The 18,608-nt window shown below is 44.8% G+C and overlaps 1 protein-coding gene across 12 annotated transcripts in view; it reads left to right on the top strand.

Moving 5' to 3' along the window:
* Positions 1-18,346, top strand: part of cspg5a (chondroitin sulfate proteoglycan 5a) — a 145,825-nt gene extending 127,479 nt beyond the window's left edge. For 8 of the 12 annotated variants that reach the window (XM_034174347.1, XM_034174349.1, XM_034174351.1 and 5 more), the window contains one exon: positions 17,365-18,346. In XM_034174347.1, coding sequence (XP_034030238.1) covers positions 17,365-17,532 — 168 coding nt within the window. In that variant the 3' untranslated portion in view covers positions 17,533-18,346. Of the gene's footprint in view, positions 1-14,265; positions 14,391-17,364 lie in introns of all 12 variants that reach the window. The other 4 variants (XR_004561786.1, XR_004561788.1, XM_034174353.1 and 1 more) reach the window with 2 other exon arrangements.
* Positions 18,347-18,608: the final 262 nt, after the last annotated feature.

The raw sequence follows: 18,608 nt of genomic DNA on the forward strand, positions 1-18,608 counted from the left end.
TCACAACTGATGGAAATCTGACTGTTACCCCAGTGACCTTTACCCCTATTACATTAACCTTGCAAGTTTGACCTTTGGCTGACCTTGCCATTGCAATTCCTGAATCCATCGAAGAACGTATGCAAAGTTTAGTTCAGATCAAGTTTAAAATCTATTTCCTTGTCCTTTACCCCAGTGACCTTTGCCAAAATTTAAATATTAAGGGCAATTATAAAGTCGACCTTCATAAAAATACCAGGATTGGTAGAAATAATCGAAAGTATGTGGGAGGAGTAGGGCCACAAACAGACAGGCATGATCTTGATCTTGACACAAGTAACTGGCCTTTGTCAAATTTGGAAGACATTGGAGAGAAAAATCAATATTTATTACCTTTGATCCCACTGACCTCAACCTTTACCAAAACAAACCCTTCATGGGTAGTTCTTGTTTGATTATCATCCACATGCCAAGTCTTGTGGAAATTAGCCAATGGACCTGGGAGAAGTAAAGCAACAAACAAACATATAAACCAAAATGTTGCCCTTTGACTCCAGTGACACTAACCTTGACCCTTAAGGGCAACTCATCAAAATATTCTGTTCCATTGCATGAAAACATTCATTATTTGTTTTATATGACACCTAAATAGATCACAGCAGCTCCTTCATACAGCCCCAATTCCAATGAAGTTGGGACATTGTGTAAAATGTAAATAAAAACAGAATACAATGATTTGCAAATCCTTTTCAACCTATATTCAACTGAATACACCACAAAGACAAGATATTCAATGTTCAGACTGATAAACTTTATTGTTTTTGTGCAAATATTTGCTTATTTTGAAATGGATGCCTGCAACACGTTTCAAAAAAAGCTGGGACAGCGGTATGTTTACCACTGTGTTACATCACCTTTCTTTCTAACAACCAGAGGTGTCAAGTAACGAAGTACAAATACTTCGTTACTGTACTTAAGTACACTTTTTAGGTATCTATACTTTACTCCATTACTTATTTTTCTGCCTACTTCTGACTTCTACTCATTACATTTTCACACAAGTATCTGTACTTTCTATTCCTTACATTTTTAAAACAAACAGCCTTGTTACTCTTGGCTTCAGTTTAATGTTTATATATATATATATATATATATATATATATATATATATATATTTCACGTCATGTGCACCTGTAATCAACTTTTCTGCAGCGCGGCTTTGCTTTGAACTGTGAACCAATCGAAGCAGTGGTTCGCAGATTGAAGCAATGCTTCGACCTATTGCTTCGTTTATTCTTTCTTTCTTTCACTTAATTTTCCCCCGCTAAAACCCTAAAGAGCATACTTCTGTGAGTATTATTTACCTTTTCTATATTAAACCGACCTGTTATGGTCTTCTGAAACAGTTGATAGATGTATTTTATAACTTAAAAACGTGAGTGACGCTAACGCGTTAGCATGTCTATGGCATTTTCAATGTTAAAAGTTAGCATGAAGCAGTTCCAGCTGTCTTCACGTTCGGGTACATTTGTTTTCAAATTGTAATATTTCTTAAATTTATTTTTGTTTATATATTAATAATCTAATGATTATTATATACAATTTTAGAGAAAGAGGCAAAAAGAACCTGAACAGAAACACAACAGAAAATATAAAAGCAACTAACAATGAACATACATAAATAAATACATACATACATAAATAAATAAGTGTTTCCTGTGAACACCTAGTGATTCTTACACCTCCACTTCATCTCTGTCTTATTTAATGACAGTTTGTTTTGGTCAAACCATATTTTCAATGTCTTAATTTCTTCAGTGATTTCCTCCAGAACTATCTGCCAAACTAGAAAACTGCTGCATCCTAGTAAGAGCAGAATACTACTGGAATGAATAGGAAAGTTTTTTTTTTGTTTGTTTTTTTTCCTTCACTAAATGGATGCTGCACTCACTGCAGTTTATTGTCTGGAATAGTCCCAGATTGTATTTCAGAGCTTCTAGAATTGAAACATTTTCGTGCAGGTGGTGTTGGGGGGTAATTTGGGGTTTTGGGTCTTGGGCCACATGTAGAACGAATCAGTTTTTAAATTAAGCTTTCAATTCATATAGTGGCATCTACCTTTTTTTTTTTTTTTTTTAAAGGTTACTTTATACTTTTATACTTTAAGTAGGTTTTGGAGCACATACTTTTTCACTTTTACTTGAGTAAAGAAGTCAAGTTGATACTTCAACTTTTACCAGAGTGTTTTTAAACTGCAGTATCTATACTTCTACTTAAGTAACAAATGTGTGTACTTTTGACACCACTGCTAACAACACTCAGTAAGCATTTGGGAACTGAGGACACTAATTGTTGAAGCTTTGTATGTTTAATTCTTTCCCATTCTTGCTTGATGTGCGAGTCTAGTACCTGCACTCATTTACTATGAAGCCATGCTGTTGTAACATGTGCAGAATGTGGCTTGGCATTGTTTTGCTGAAATAAGCAAGGATGTCCCTGAAAAAGATGTTGCTTGGATGGCAGCATGTGTTGCTCCAAAACCTGGATGTACCTTTCAGCATTGATGGTGCCATCACAGATGTGTAAGTTGCCCATGCCATGGGCACTAACACACCCCCATACCATCACAGATGCTGGCTTTTGAACTTTGCTCTGGTAATAATCTGGATGGTCTTTTTCCTCTTTTGTCAACGGCCATGACTTCCAAAAACAATTTGAAATGTGGACTCATCAGACCACAGCACATTTTTCCACTTTGCGTCTGTCCATTTCAAATGAGCTTGGGCCCAGAGAAGGCGGCTGTGTTTCTGGATGTTGTTGATGTATGGCTTTCGCTTTAGAGTTTTAACTTGCACTTGTAGATGTAGCAATGAACTGTGTTAACTGACAATGGTTTTCTGAAGTGTTCTTGAGCCCACGCGGTAAGATCCTTTGTACAATGATTGTTGGGAAGGTGTCGTAGCACGGACCCACAACAGGGGGCGCAAATGAACGGACAATGAGTAAGCCAAAAGGTAACAATTTACTGTTGTGACAAAACACAACTAAATGTACAGAAATTGCAAAGTCAATGAACACCAGGTGACGTGTGGGCAGGCTCGAAGATAGAAGACCCCGACAAGAGAGAGACCGCGTCCCACACGGCCTCCACCACCAACGGTCTGAAGAACACCGGAGCCGCCAAGTCCCGAATCCCCAGGTGACCTCTGTCTTCGGCTGTCGACCCTGGTACTGCTGGCAGAAAGCAGAAAAAAGATGAATGAGTGTAACTCCTTACACTCAGTGGTCTACAGTTTGTGCACAGTAGGAGGAGAACCTCCACCTCCGAATCACACACTCGTGCAGCTCCTAGTGTGTCCACTTATCTGTAGCGCGGTTGTCGTCGTCACGCTCCACGCCACTTCCCAGATAAGGGTGAACACCACAGGATACCGGCTGCAACAGAAATTCAGAATCCTACACAACGTGTTAATCAGCAGAGAAGTGTACCTCACGGTAGTCGATTTCTCGGCGAGGAGGTGGAGTCCCGATCCGGCTTTTAAGATGGTGATGATGATGATGAACGAGTGACAGCTGGTGCAGGGGATGAATGACAGCTGTCACTTCCTCAGGGTCCGGCGCCCTCTCGTGCTTGGAGCCCCCACTCCAAGCAGGGCGCCCTCTGGTGGTGGTGGGCCAGCAGTACCTCCTCTTCAGCGGCCCACATAACAATGATGTTGGTTTTTAATGCAGTGCCACCTGAGGGATCGAAGGTCACGGGCATTCAATGTTGGTTCATTCAGTCTTGCTGCTTACGTGTAGAAAGTTCTCCAGATTCTCTTAATCTTCTGATTATATTATGGACTGTAGATGATGGAATCCCTAAATTCCTTCCAATTGAATGTTGAGAAACTTGTTCTTAAACTGTTGGACTATTTTTTCATGCAGTTGTTGACAAAGTGGTGATCCTTGCCCCATCTTTGCTTGTGAATGGCTGAGCCTTTTGGATGATGCTGCGTTTATAACCAATCATGACACTCACCTGTTTCCAATTAGGTGTTCTTTGAGCATTCGTCAACTTTCCCAGTCTTTTGTTGCCCCTTCCTTTTTTGAAATGTGTTGCAGGCATCCATTTCAAAATTAGCAAATATTTGCACAAAAACAACAAGGTTTATCAGTTTGAACATCAAATATCTGGTCTTTGCGGTGTATTCAGTTGAATATAGGTTGAAGAGGATTTGCAAATCATTGTATTCTGTTTTTATTTACATTTTACACAATGTCCCAACTTCATTGGAATTGGGGCTGTATCATGGACACATTTTTACAAAAAGGTAGTGGAGTCATTCAGTGGAGCAAAACCTATGGAACCAAAATGAACGGTAAGTGGAACCAAATTGCACAAAAATGTCAAACAGTGGAGTATTTTTCCACACAATAGAACAAATAATCACTGCCACATAATATACAATCCACCAATCCAAAGACAAGGATCTATATAGGTGATATGTAAAAGCAACTCTGGAGGGTTCAGAAAAGCTCTCCAACATAATTGACCATGTCACCACAAAAAGTGTGTCATGGCCTCTTGGTGCCGTATTTTATCTCATGTTGGTCAAAATCTTAAACTGTTTCCAGACAAAAAGAGAATTTTCATTGCATTGGTGATATGTACAACAACAAAAAAAATTTTTGACTTAAATGGTTAAAAAAAATCAAAAGGAATTATATCTTTAAAGCTTCAGAAGCTTGAAGTAGATGCCACAGCAAACCAAAGTATAATATATTATATATTTGCATATGTACAGTTTTGGCACACAGACAGGACCTCTGCACAATATTGCATAAGCTCTGCAGAGTAACATCACTTTGCTTGTGGGAGGACATTGTTCTGTCCCCAGTTATTCCACAAACCATAGAAATCCAGCTCCACAGTTTGTTGTGCAGCAAACAGTGAAATCAAATTGTTTTTATCAATGCCAAATGAATTCAGCACGCAAAGTCTTTGCAATACTCAATGGCCTTGTGTAAAAATGAAATAGACCTTAAAGCTGTTTATAAACAGAAATGTTCACAAAATGTCACATATTCATGTAGAAAGCACTACCTAAGTGGCAGAAGCGCACCATATGCACAAAGCAGAGTGAATATGCTTTTGAAACGTGTGCATCGTTGAATAGAATGGTGGCTATGATGATGATGAACGAGTGACAGCTGGTGCAGGGGATGAATGACAGCTGTCACTTCCTCAGGGTCCGGCGCCCTCTCGTGCTTGGAGTGCGGGCTCCAAGCAGGGCGCCCTCTGGTGGTGGTGGGCCAGCAGTACCTCCTCTTCAGCGGCCCACATAACAGGACCCCCCCCCTCAACGGGCGCCTCCTGGCGCCCGACCGGGCTTGTCCGGGTGTCGGCTGTAGAACTCGGCCAGGAGGGCCGGGTCCAGGATGAAGCTCCTCTTCACCCAGGAGCGTTCCTCAGGTCCATACCCCTCCCAGTCCACCAGATATTGGAACCCCCGGCCCTTACGACGGACGTCCAGGAGCCTGCGGACCGTCCAAGCAGGCTCCCCGTCGATGAGCCGGGCAGGAGGCGGCGTAGGTCCAGGTGCACAGAGGGGCGAGGTGTGGTGAGGCTTTATATGGGACACGTGGAATACCGGGTGGATCCGCAGTGAAGCTGGGAGTTGGAGCTTCACTGCGGCCGGGTTGATGATCTTGAGGATGGTGAAGGGTCCGATGTATCTGTCTTTCAGTTTGGGGGAGTCCACACAGAGGGGAATGTCCTTGGTCGAGAGCCACACCTCCTGCCCGGGCTGGAACGTGGGGGCCGGGGACCGTCGGCGGTCTGCATGGGACTTGGCCCTCGTCCGGGCCTTTAACAGGGCAGAGCGGGCGGTCCGCCACACCCGGCGACATCTCCGAAGGTGGGCCTGGACCGAGGGCACACCGACCTCTCCCTCCACCAGCGGGAACAATGGGGGCTGGTACCCCAAACACACCTCAAAAGGGGAGAGGCTGGTAGCAGACGAAACTTGGCTGTTGTGGGCATACTCGATCCAGGCCAGATGGTGACTCCAGGCCGCCGGATGTGCGGAGGTGACACACCGAAGGGCCTGCTCCAACTCCTGGTTAGCCCGCTCTGCCTGGCCGTTGGTCTGGGGGTGGTACCCGGACGAGAGACTCACGGTGGCCCCCAGCTCCTTGCAGAAACTCTTCCACACCTGTGAAGAGAACTGGGGACCACGATCCGAGACGATGTCCGACGGTATCCCATGCAGCCGCATGACGTGGTGGACCAGGAGGTCTGCCGTCTCCTGGGCCGTCGGGAGCTTCGGGAGGGCCACGAAGTGGGCCGCCTTGGAGAACCGGTCCACTATCGTGAGGATTACGTTGTTGCCCTGGGACGGCGGGAGGCCCGTGATGAAATCCAGGCCGATGTGAGACCAGGGGCGATGAGGCACCGGCAGGGGTTGGAGGAGGCCCGTCGTCCTCCGATGATCTGCCTTGCCCCTGGCGCAGATGGTACAGGCCTGGATGTAGTCCCGGACGTCGGTTTCCAGGGACGCCCACCAGAAGCGCTGCTGGACCACTGCCACGGTCCTACGCACCCCGGGATGACAGGAGAGCTTGGACCCGTGACAGAAGTCCAATACGGCAGCTCTTGCCTCTGGTGGGACGTACAGTCTGTTCTTGGGGCCAGTCCCCGGGTCCGGGCTCCTGGTCAGGGCCTCCCGGACGGTCTTCTCCACGTCCCAGGTAAGGGCGGCCACGACAGTGGACTCGGGGATGATGGTCTCGGTGGGGTTCGACAGCCCCGCTTTGGCTTCTTCTTCGTGCACCCGGGACAAGGCGTCTGATTTTTGGTTCTTGGTCCCGGGGCGGTATGTAATCCGGAAGTCAAAGCGCCCGAAGAACAGAGACCAGCGGGCTTGCCTGGGGTTCAGCCGCTTGGCGGTCCGGATGTACTCCAGGTTCCGATGGTCAGTGAAAACCGTGAAGGGCAACGAAGCCCCCTCCAGTAGGTGTCTCCACTCTTCAAGAGCCTCCTTCACCGCAAGAAGTTCCCGATTGCCAACGTCATAGTTCCGTTCAGCTGGGGTCAACCTGCGGGAATAAAAGGCACAAGGATGGAGAACTTTATCAGCCTCCACGCTCTGGGACAGCACGGCTCCTATCCCTGAGTCAGAGGCGTCCACTTCTACTACGTACTGGCGATCAGGATCAGGCTGCACCAGAACTGGCGCAGTCGAGAACCGGCGTTTCAACTCCTGGAACGCGGCTTCGCACCGATCCGACCAGGCAAAGGGGACCTTGGTGGAGGTCAGGGCAGTCAGGGGGCTAACTACCTGACTGTAACCTTTGATGAACCTCCTGTAAAAATTTGCAAAACCGAGGAACTGCTGTAGTTTCCTGCGGCTTGTTGGTTGGGGCCAATCTCTCACCGCCGCAACCTTAGCCGGATCAGGGGCGACGGAGTTGGAGGAGATGATGAACCCCAGGAAGGACAAAGAAGTGCGGTGGAACTCGCACTTCTCGCCCTTCACAAACAGCCGGTTCTCCAACAACCGCTGTAGGACCTGACGTACATGCTGGACATGGGTCTCAGGGTCCGGAGAAAAGATGAGTATATCATCCAGATATACGAAGACGAACCGATGCAGGAAGTCCCGCAAGACGTCATTTACCAAGGCTTGGAACGTCGCGGGGGCGTTAGTGAGGCCGAACGGCATGACCAGGTACTCGAAGTGACCTAACGGGGTGTTGAATGTCGTCTTCCATTCGTCTCCCTTCCGGATCCGAACCAGGTGGTACGCATTTCTAAGATCCAATTTCGTAAAGATTTGGGCTCCATGCAGGGGCGTGAACACTGAATCCAACAGAGGTAACGGGTATCGGTTGCGAACCGTGATCTCGTTCAGCCCTCTGTAATCAATGCATGGACGGAGTCCGCCGTCTTTCTTGCCCACAAAAAAGAAACCAGCACCCATCGGGGAGGTGGAGTTCCGGATCAGCCCGGCAGCTAAGGAGTCCTGGATGTAGGTCTCCATTGATTCGCGTTCCGGACGTGAGAGGTTGTACAACCTACTGGACGGGTACTCACCGCCCGGGACTAAATCGATGGCACAATCGTACGGCCGGTGCGGAGGAAGAGTGAGCGCCAGATCTTTGCTGAAAACATCAGCAAGATCGTGGTACTCCTCTGGCACCGCCGATAGATTGGGGGGGACTGTGACCTCCTCATTAGCTGTAGTGCCGGGGGGAACCGAGGATCCTAAACACTCCCGGTGGCAGGCTTCGCTCCACTGCGTCACAACCCCGGACGGCCAATCAACCCGGGGATTGTGCTTCACCATCCATGGAAAGCCCAAAATCACTCGGGAGGTAGATGGTGTTACATGGAACACTATCTCCTCCCTGTGATTTCCAGACACAATCAATGTCACTGGTTGTGTCTGATGTGTGATCAATGGAAGCAGGGTGCCATCTAGTGCTCGCACCTGCAATGGTGCCGGCAGAGCCACCAGAGGGAGCCCTACTTCCCTTGCCCATCTGCTGTCCAGCAGATTCCCCTCTGACCCCGTGTCTATCAGTGCTGGGGCGTGAAGGGTTAACTCCTCACAAAGGATTGTTACTGGGATTCGTGCCAATCTGCGGGGTCTCTCCGCGTGTGTGTTATGGCCCACCCTTAGCCCAGTTTCTAAGGACGGGCGTTGTAGTTTGACCGTTCAGGGCAGTCCCTCTGCATATGCTCACAAGAGCCGCAGACAAAACACTCCCCGCGGGCCAGTCTCCTTTGTCTGTCACTTAAGTGTACTTTGGCCCTGCTCGTGTCCATAGCCTCCTCAGCAGGGGGAGCTGTAGCCCCACGGGGCCCTCTGGCAGTGAAGCGTGGGGACAACGTCTTATCGGAACCAGAAGGGGGAGGGACGGCTCGTACCCGGTCACGCCCCCCGGCCTGCTCCCGACGATGCTCAGTCAAACGGTTGTCTAAGCGTATAACCAAATCGACAAGCCCGTCAAAATCCCGCGGTTCCTCCTTCGCCAGTAGGTGCTCCTTGAGGACCGGTGACAGTCCATTTACGAAGGCGGCGCGGAGCGCAACGTTATTCCAGCCGGACCTCGCTGCCGCGATGCGGAAGTCGACTGCATACTCGGCTGCGCTACGGCGCCCCTGTCTTATCGACAGCAGCACGTTTGAAGCAGTCTCGCCTCTGTTAGGATGATCAAACACTTGTTTGAACTCCCGTACAAACCCAGTATAAGACGTTAGGAGCCGTGAGTTCTGCTCCCAAAGCGCCGTAGCCCATGCGCGTGCCTCTCCTCGAAGCAGATTGATAACATAAGCTACCCGGCTAGCATCTGAGGCGTACATGACAGGGCGCTGTGAAAAGACGAGCGAACACTGCACGAGGAAGGAGGAAGTCCGCGCACGTCTCGACACAGCCCCCGTACGGCTCCGGAGGGCTTATGTAAGCTTCAGGGGATGGTGGGGGGGTTTGTTGAACGACCAGTGGTACGTCTGATTCAGGCCCAGGACCAGCCAGAGGAGGAGCTGCAGCAGCGCCCTGATCGTGCGCTTCCACCCTGGCGGCGAGAGCCTCCACTCTCCGATTAAGGAGGACATTCTGCTCGGTCACTAAATCCAACCGAGCCGTGAAGGCGGTTAAGATCTGCTGCAGCTCACTCAACACGCCTCCCGCTGACGCCTGCGCTCCTGGCTCTGCCATTGGCCGTTCACGCTCGAGCTGACGCCCCTCGGAATCCATGACGATTGGCCGAGAAATCCTGTTGGGAAGGTGTCGTAGCACGGACCCACAACAGGGGGCGCAAATGAACGGACAATGAGTAAGCCAAAAGGTAACAATTTACTGTTGTGACAAAACACAACTAAATGTACAGAAATTGCAAAGTCAATGAACACCAGGTGACGTGTGGGCAGGCTCGAAGATAGAAGACCCCGACGAGAGAGAGACCGCGTCCCACACGGCCTCCACCACCAACGGTCTGAAGAACACCGGAGCCGCCAAGTCCCAAATCCCCAGGTGACCTCTGTCTTCGGCTGTCGACCCTGGTACTGCTGGCAGAAAGCAGAAAAAAGATGAATGAGTGTAACTCCTTACACTCAGTGGTCTACAGTTTGTGCACAGTAGGAGGAGAACCTCCACCTCCGAATCACACACTCGTGCAGCTCCTAGTGTGTCCACTTATCTGTAGCGCGGTTGTCGTCGTCACGCTCCACGCCACTTCCCAGATAAGGGTGAACACCACAGGATACCGGCTGCAACAGAAATTCAGAATCCTACACAACGTGTTAATCAGCAGAGAAGTGTACCTCACGGTAGTCGATTTCTCGGCGAGGAGGTGGAGTCCCGATCCGGCTTTTAAGATGGTGATGATGATGATGAACGAGTGACAGCTGGTGCAGGGGATGAATGACAGCTGTCACTTCCTCAGGGTCCGGCGCCCTCTCGTGCTTGGAGCCCCCACTCCAAGCAGGGCGCCCTCTGGTGGTGGTGGGCCAGCAGTACCTCCTCTTCAGCGGCCCACATAACAATGATGTTGGTTTTTAATGCAGTGCCACCTGAGGGATCGAAGGTCACGGGCATTCAATGTTGGTTCATTCAGTCTTGCTGCTTACGTGTAGAAAGTTCTCCAGATTCTCTTAATCTTCTGATTATATTATGGACTGTAGATGATGGAATCCCTAAATTCCTTCCAATTGAATGTTGAGAAACTTGTTCTTAAACTGTTGGACTATTTTTTCATGCAGTTGTTGACAAAGTGGTGATCCTTGCCCCATCTTTGCTTGTGAATGGCTGAGCCTTTTGGATGATGCTGCGTTTATAACCAATCATGACACTCACCTGTTTCCAATTAGGTGTTCTTTGAGCATTCGTCAACTTTCCCAGTCTTTTGTTGCCCCTTCCTTTTTTGAAATGTGTTGCAGGCATCCATTTCAAAATTAGCAAATATTTGCACAAAAACAACAAGGTTTATCAGTTTGAACATCAAATATCTGGTCTTTGCGGTGTATTCAGTTGAATATAGGTTGAAGAGGATTTGCAAATCATTGTATTCTGTTTTTATTTACATTTTACACAATGTCCCAACTTCATTGGAATTGGGGCTGTATCATGGACACATTTTTACAAAAAGGTAGTGGAGTCATTCAGTGGAGCAAAACCTATGGAACCAAAATGAACGGTAAGTGGAACCAAATTGCACAAAAATGTCAAACAGTGGAGTATTTTTCCACACAATAGAACAAATAATCACTGCCACATAATATACAATCCACCAATCCAAAGACAAGGATCTATATAGGTGATATGTAAAAGCAACTCTGGAGGGTTCAGAAAAGCTCTCCAACATAATTGACCATGTCACCACAAAAAGTGTGTCATGGCCTCTTGGTGCCGTATTTTATCTCATGTTGGTCAAAATCTTAAACTGTTTCCAGACAAAAAGAGAATTTTCATTGCATTGGTGATATGTACAACAACAAAAAAATTTTTTGACTTAAATGGTTAAAAAAAATCAAAAGGAATTATATCTTTAAAGCTTCAGAAGCTTGAAGTAGATGCCACAGCAAACCAAAGTATAATATATATAATATATTTGCATATGTACAGTTTTGGCACACAGACAGGACCTCTGCACAATATTGCATAAGCTCTGCAGAGTAACATCACTTTGCTTGTGGGAGGACATTGTTCTGTCCCCAGTTATTCCACAAACCATAGAAATCCAGCTCCACAGTTTGTTGTGCAGCAAACAGTGAAATCAAATTGTTTTTATCAATGCCAAATGAATTCAGCACGCAAAGTCTTTGCAATACTCAATGGCCTTGTGTAAAAATGAAATAGACCTTAAAGCTGTTTATAAACAGAAATGTTCACAAAATGTCACATATTCATGTAGAAAGCACTACCTAAGTGGCAGAAGCGCACCATATGCACAAAGCAGAGTGAATATGCTTTTGAAACGTGTGCATCGTTGAATAGAATGGTGGCTACAGCTCCATCACTGTTCCACTTATCAAACAAACCAGTGACGGAACACAAACTGACCCCTGTGAGATGCATATAAAGCCGATTCCCGAGGAGTCAAAAAATGCTTTGATTAGCACCAGTACCACTTGCTGCGATCGGAATGGAATATCCCGAGTTGCAAACATATGTTTTCATACACTATTACTGCAAACTTTCAAACACTATTTTTCCTTCCTGCACATATTCCATTTTATCAAACAACATGGGCCCTGTAGCACAATGCCGTTGTCACTGGTAGTTTCCAATGTGCCTTTAAACAGCATGAAATCTCCCAAATAACAAAAATAGATGGAATTGCTTTAAAAGTATCCAACATAATATGACTATTTGGAATATTTGCTAATGGTTAATTGGGGAACCTTTGGCTGTTTTTAAATATTAACCTGTAGATCTGGTGCCTTCTTTCATTTAAGAGCAGAAAAAAGCAACTAATTAAGTCACACATTTGGATTTCCATAAGTTAAGTTTCTTTTGTGTGTGTGTGTGTGTGTGTGTGTGTGTGTGTGTGTGTGTGTGTGTGTGTGTGTGTGTGTGTGTGTGTGTGTGTGTGTGTGTGTGTGTGTGTGTGTGTGTGTGTGTGTGTGTGTTCAAAAGCTTGAAACATCAAACTTTTTTCTTATTTATTTGGAAATACAATGTTCAAATAAAATCCTCATATTTAAACACATTGTGGTTTATTTTTAATAGTTTGAATTGCCTTTAAAGTTGTGGAAAGAGATAAAAATTTATCAATTTAATATTCATTAGAAGCAGTCACTAAGAAACACATTTCAATGCTGACTTTAGTTTAGAGTTTTTAAAAGTCTCCTGTTTCTAAACGTTTGAGCAACCACACACATGCACGTACACACACAGAGACACACACACAGAAGAGGAACTTGACTTGCCAAATTTTTGGAAATAGACATCTAACTTTTTCTCTAAGGGCCCTGTCCCACTGGCGTTTGGAAGGATTTGCGTATGGATTGCGCACAAAATTGGCCCATATTCGCCAAACATCCGCAATATTCGTGTAACATGCCTGTATGAGTCGGCTGTCATCCGAACACGCCCGTGATCATCCGCAGAGGCACGCATGTCCGCAGCCAGGATTTTTCAGCTGTTCAAAAATCTGGATGTGGATAACATCCGCCTTACATATTCCATACATACTCAATTCATACACAATACATACTCACTCTATGCTCTGTATATCTGCCGTTAACCGCTGATATCCGCAACTGATGGGGATTTTCGGCTTGGCAGCGGACCGGGACAGTGTGTAAAACAGATATATTGCATGCCCATCATGTCCACATCACAAACTAAAATATGTTGTAGCGAATGCATACAAATTGGCCACAAATAAAGCATTTTTATTACATCTGCTTTGCAGCTGATTTGCGGACAGTCTGTGAATGCATAACAAACACGTCACGTAAACCCAAAGTGTGGCAGAAAGCGACATACCTGCCAGTCAGTGCCGGTCCAGCTGTGTAAATCCACAAAGACTTAGCTGCTGCAATCGTGTCTCCTCCAGGACTTTTATTTAACACCAACAAAAGGAAGAGTTGCTGTTTAGCCACAACTCACTCAAAAAAAAACCCCCCAAAAAAACAACATCTCGCACCCCGAGCGGCTTCCCCCTTCCCGCTCCCCAAACTCATGAACAGTTAACCCTCGCATGACAACACTCTGTGATCAACCTGTCCAAGTCCAGCAAATGCTCCAGAGGCTGTATTGTTGGTGTGAATAGTGATGCCGACGGCCCCAGTGCGCTTCTTTTATGACCGCAATGCAGATGCCGTGCACGCGCAACACGTGCGTGCGTGATGCATTCATAATACACCTGTAATACTGCCATGAAAATCTCAATGTGTCGGATCAGTTTCCTCACTACATGCATTATATAACCGTGATTGTTCATCATATATTCGCTATACATTATTAATATATCCCTAATTCATATTGGGACATTTGTCATTTTTGGCCATTTTTGTTGCGGATGACAACGAATGCCCGTGATTTGTATACTCAATTCATGCGCAATTAATCCTCTCCCCAGTGGGACAGGGCCCTAAAATCTGCATCCACTTCATCAGCTGCAATCACACAAAGGACATTAAGAACTGTCCATGTGCCTCCATCGTCTTCATCATCAAAATCCTGTTTATCTCTGTTCCCACATCCAAAAAATGACACCCACTCTAAAGTCCTTGTGACTTGTCCCTTCCCACTCCCGCTCCCCTCCTCTTGCACAACTTTGAAATCCGCCAACCAACAAACAAAAACGTTTTCCAGTTTCACGCTGACGGGAGGACAGAGGGCCCCTATCCCGTAACCATGGAAGTGGCGTATCCGCACGTCCTGCCTGAAGTTACTATCTAGGCCAACAGCCACTGGGTAAATGCTCTTACCGCTCTTGTTCTCTAAAAGTGCCATTGAAATCAAACACAAACATTCAATTAGGGTGTGCTAAATGGCACAACCTCGGGGTCTGGAATTTGATGTGTGTGGTGTGTGTTCCTGTGGGAATCTGTGTGAATAACAGTCTGTAAGACGACCAGTACGCTTGCCAACCATCATGAATATGTATGTGTGTGAGAGAGAACTGATCTTAAGATTTTCAGCTTGTGTGCTGAGACCTGCATGTATGATGGTTTCTGTGCACTCGTGATTGTGTGATTTTGTGTGTGTGTGTGTGTGTGTGTGTGTGTGTGTGTGTGTGTGTGTGTGTGTGTGTGTGTGTGTGTGTGTGTGTGTGTGTGTGTGTGTGTGTGTGTGTGTGTGTGTGTGTGCCAGACAAGACACCACAGGAAGCTTTAGTGCAGCAGGATCAATGATGTCATGCAATATTAACGGGGATAACAAGCTGGAAAAACAAAGCCAAAATAGATGCAGTAATCAATGTTTCCCACTTGACCTTAATTAAATTCAGAGGAACTCAGTTGAAAACTCTTAAAATGCAGTGTTGTTGTTTTTTCTTATGTTTTGTTGTTTTGTTTTGTTTTTTGTTTCCCAGCAACTGTCTGGGTATGTATAATGGTGGTACACACAAATTATCAGCCAAGATGCACAGTGCATTTGTGGCCAGCACTGCTTTTTTTGTTTGTTTGTTTTTTGTCTTTTGTCCTTTTTTCCTGACAATATATGCAAGTGAGAAGTGAAGCAGAAGGAGATGGGGTGTTCTGCATGAGCAACTATGAGGGTCATATTAAAGGGGCTTTTGCATGTGGATGTGCATGTGCTTCCTGTGTTGCCTGCACAGAGGACTGGGTGGGTTTTTGTCACTCAAGCAGTTCACCTCAGCGTCTCCGCAACCACATAAATATGAGCCGAGTATAACGATGACCAAAGAGCGCTGCTGCCAAACCGGCAATGACTGCATCTGAAATGTTTCATTTTAGGAACTAATCAGATGCAGTTCAATTTAGTTGAATTTTTTTGGTGCGTTGGGTTGGTGTGCTGCATAATGGAAATATTTTAATGGCTGTAGACAAATGATTTGCATGGTTTGATTTATGCAATATAGGCTGCACACTGTCAAAAAAAAAAAAAAAAGCTGGGAAAATGTAAAAACTTAAGGTAACCCGGCTGCAGAGATCTGCTTGAGTTTACTTAACCTATAAACATAATAGCGAACATTTTTTTAAGTTGAGTGAACTCAAAAATGTATTGCAGTCTTAAGATTTTACATTTTTTTCTCAAGTTTTTCTTTCTTTTTTTTACAGTGTTGTTATCGTGGAAAGGTTTGCATTTCATATCTTCGCAGGTTTGCAAAGATGTACAATCAGACAAATCTATCAAATATAAACATTTCCTTCACACAGGAGAAAAAGACCCACCCCCTTAGATGTAAAATTATTCAAGATGTAATTTTTTTTTTTATTGTGTGGATAATCTGTGATTTTTGTTTTCTTTATTCAAGATTTAAAGAAAAAATTATTTTGTGGATAATCTGCGATTTTTTCTATTTGGTGATAATTAATACACTTTCCACAATTGCAGTGACTCACACTTTTACTTATGGAAGTATATTTATCCTTTCAGTGTTCTTTTTCTTCTATGTGGGGATATCTTTTTAATTCACATCTAATATGCTTCACATTACACCTAACCATTTTGCAAACCAAAATGCCCCGAAGTACAATTTACATTTACTCATAATCCCATTCCAGTCATCCACTGGTTTGCATTCATTTTTCTGAAAATCTCCTTGCAGGATTCTTCAAACTTGTGAGAGTTGTCTAATCATTCACAGCATAGTCATCTTAATATATTATCACTGTCAGGTAATTCAGCCCAAACAATTTTGCATTTAAACATTATCTACTTTTTTAAAGAAAATTATCCATCTGTTCACCTCCAAAACAGAATCACGTTTTTCCCGGACTATTATGTATTTATTTGCTCACCAAATTTCATTAAGATCTCTTCATTATTTTTTCAGTGATCCTCACCACAGATAAACAGACAAATGCTGTTGAAAACTTTACCTCCTTGGTGGAGGTAATCATATCTGAATACTAGCCACCACTCTGCACCTCAAACAATGAGCAAGAGGCAACAAATACCTACATCAAAATATACCACTATATTGTGGGGCACATCACACCAGTGATAAGTACTAACAGACCAAATATCAAGAAAACTGAAAAAAAAAAATTGTTGCTTACATCTTGGCTAAAGAGCTAAAATTTTTTTTTTTTTTTTTTTTGTGCACATTTGACGTCAATTGTCACATTGCCATCTGTTTAAATTGTGACAGTAAGGGGTTTTAAACCAGGATTTGGTCCTGATGTTATTCAAATATGAAGGGATTCCAGTGAGTAGTTGCTAAGATCTAGCTCCAGACAGACAAATGGATGTACGGATACTCACAAGCAATTCTAATCCCTAATATGGACCTCTGATCACATGGGGTGCAGTTGAGGCTGATTTGAGTACTGTAGATATTCTCTTTGCGAATGTTGAATGACACAACTCACGCATGTTTCAAGAAAATTTGTAATGATTTTCATGCTGGATGGAAATGAGTGGGGGAAAGTGGCTGACTGGAATCGTAAAGACAAACAAAACAAAAAATAAATAAAAAGATTAAAAAAAACATTTGAAAATGTTAACAAACATGTCAAATGTTTATGATCTTAAAGACAGAAAATGGGATCATCTTTATTTCTGGAACTGCAAAACATGATGATCATCAATACGTAAATCCAGATACAAATGGTTAGAATTATTTCCAAAAAGGTACAAATAGATTTCAAAGCAGTTTTCCACAATTCATTCAGGTCATAGTTGTCATTTTGTATAAATAGAGACATCTGCAGTTGTGGTTCTAACTGTACTTTGCACCCCTCCACCGCTCTCTGGTTAGGATGATCCTAATTCCCAGAACAAGCTGGAGGACCCCTTGAAGGCCCCGCCCAAGGAGGATGACTCCCTCAACATCCACAACTCTCTGACCCCCAAACACGAGAACCATAAGGTCCTGGGCGAGGACAACTCCTCGGAGGTAAACTCACTTCAGAACAACATGATGTGAAATGAAACAAAAATTTTAAAAAGGCCCCAGCAACCTGACAACACAAGGTGTGCCGCCAACGGGAGCCCCATTGCCCTCCACGCTCTCTATCCGTCCACTGCCGAGTGCGCCTAACCGGTCAACCTACAAACCAGCCTACCGACTTACCAGCCAACCAACCAACTCAGTCTGCAACTGACACGGCAACACTGCCACCAAGCGGCCCAGGCTGCCGCAAAAAAAAAACCTACACCGCCACTGTTAAAGCTGCGAGTAAATAGCGCTCCTGACAACCCATCCCACCACCGACTTGCGACTCCCCCTTTACATCCACTCATACCCCTGTTTCGCAGCCCCGCCCCTTTGTTGTTGTCACTGCTGTTCCTTATACCTCCTACCTGCACACAAAAACACATGCAAACATAAAAAGCATACAGACACGGTGAAAAGAGAAACCACATTTCTATGTACACCCACACCTTCTCCTGCCTGCATTGGTGTATTTTGTAAAAAAGACAGAAATCTTACAGAAGTTTAAAAGGTACGTAAAATGTCATTGTAAAAAAAAAAGAGAAGAAAAAGAGGATAAGCTAAAGCTACTGAGAGGTTTTGATGTTTTGTCTGACTAATCCAGTGAGTATGTATAAATATTGGGGGAAAATATGCTTGGATTGATTTAAAAGAAGCAACACAATGTGTCTTGGATTTATTGATGTGATTTCTAATCCTTTGATGTACTTGTTTTATTTTTTTCTTTTTGTACTTTTTTTGGAATTTCAAACAAAAGAAACAAAAGATATTCAGACAGTTGTTGAAATAAACCTTTTTAACATGACATTTATGGATCCTGTGTTTTCCTCACCGTCATTCCTGCACCCTGACACTGTCTGCATGGCTTTGAATGCAGCTTTCTGCACCCTCGTCATACATACACAATGTCCCTCATACACGTACACACACGCACACACACAACACACGTGAACACCTTAGTCTTTAACTGGGAAATCCTCAGAGTTAAAATAATTTGTCCTTATGGGTGTTTCTTTAAAAAAAATACACAGTGATGCCGTAATTTGCAAACTGTTAAGCACCTCAGT

The sequence above is a fragment of the Thalassophryne amazonica genome, chromosome 7 (assembly GCF_902500255.1).
Source record: "Thalassophryne amazonica chromosome 7, fThaAma1.1, whole genome shotgun sequence".
NCBI lineage: Eukaryota > Metazoa > Chordata > Actinopteri > Batrachoidiformes > Batrachoididae > Thalassophryne > Thalassophryne amazonica.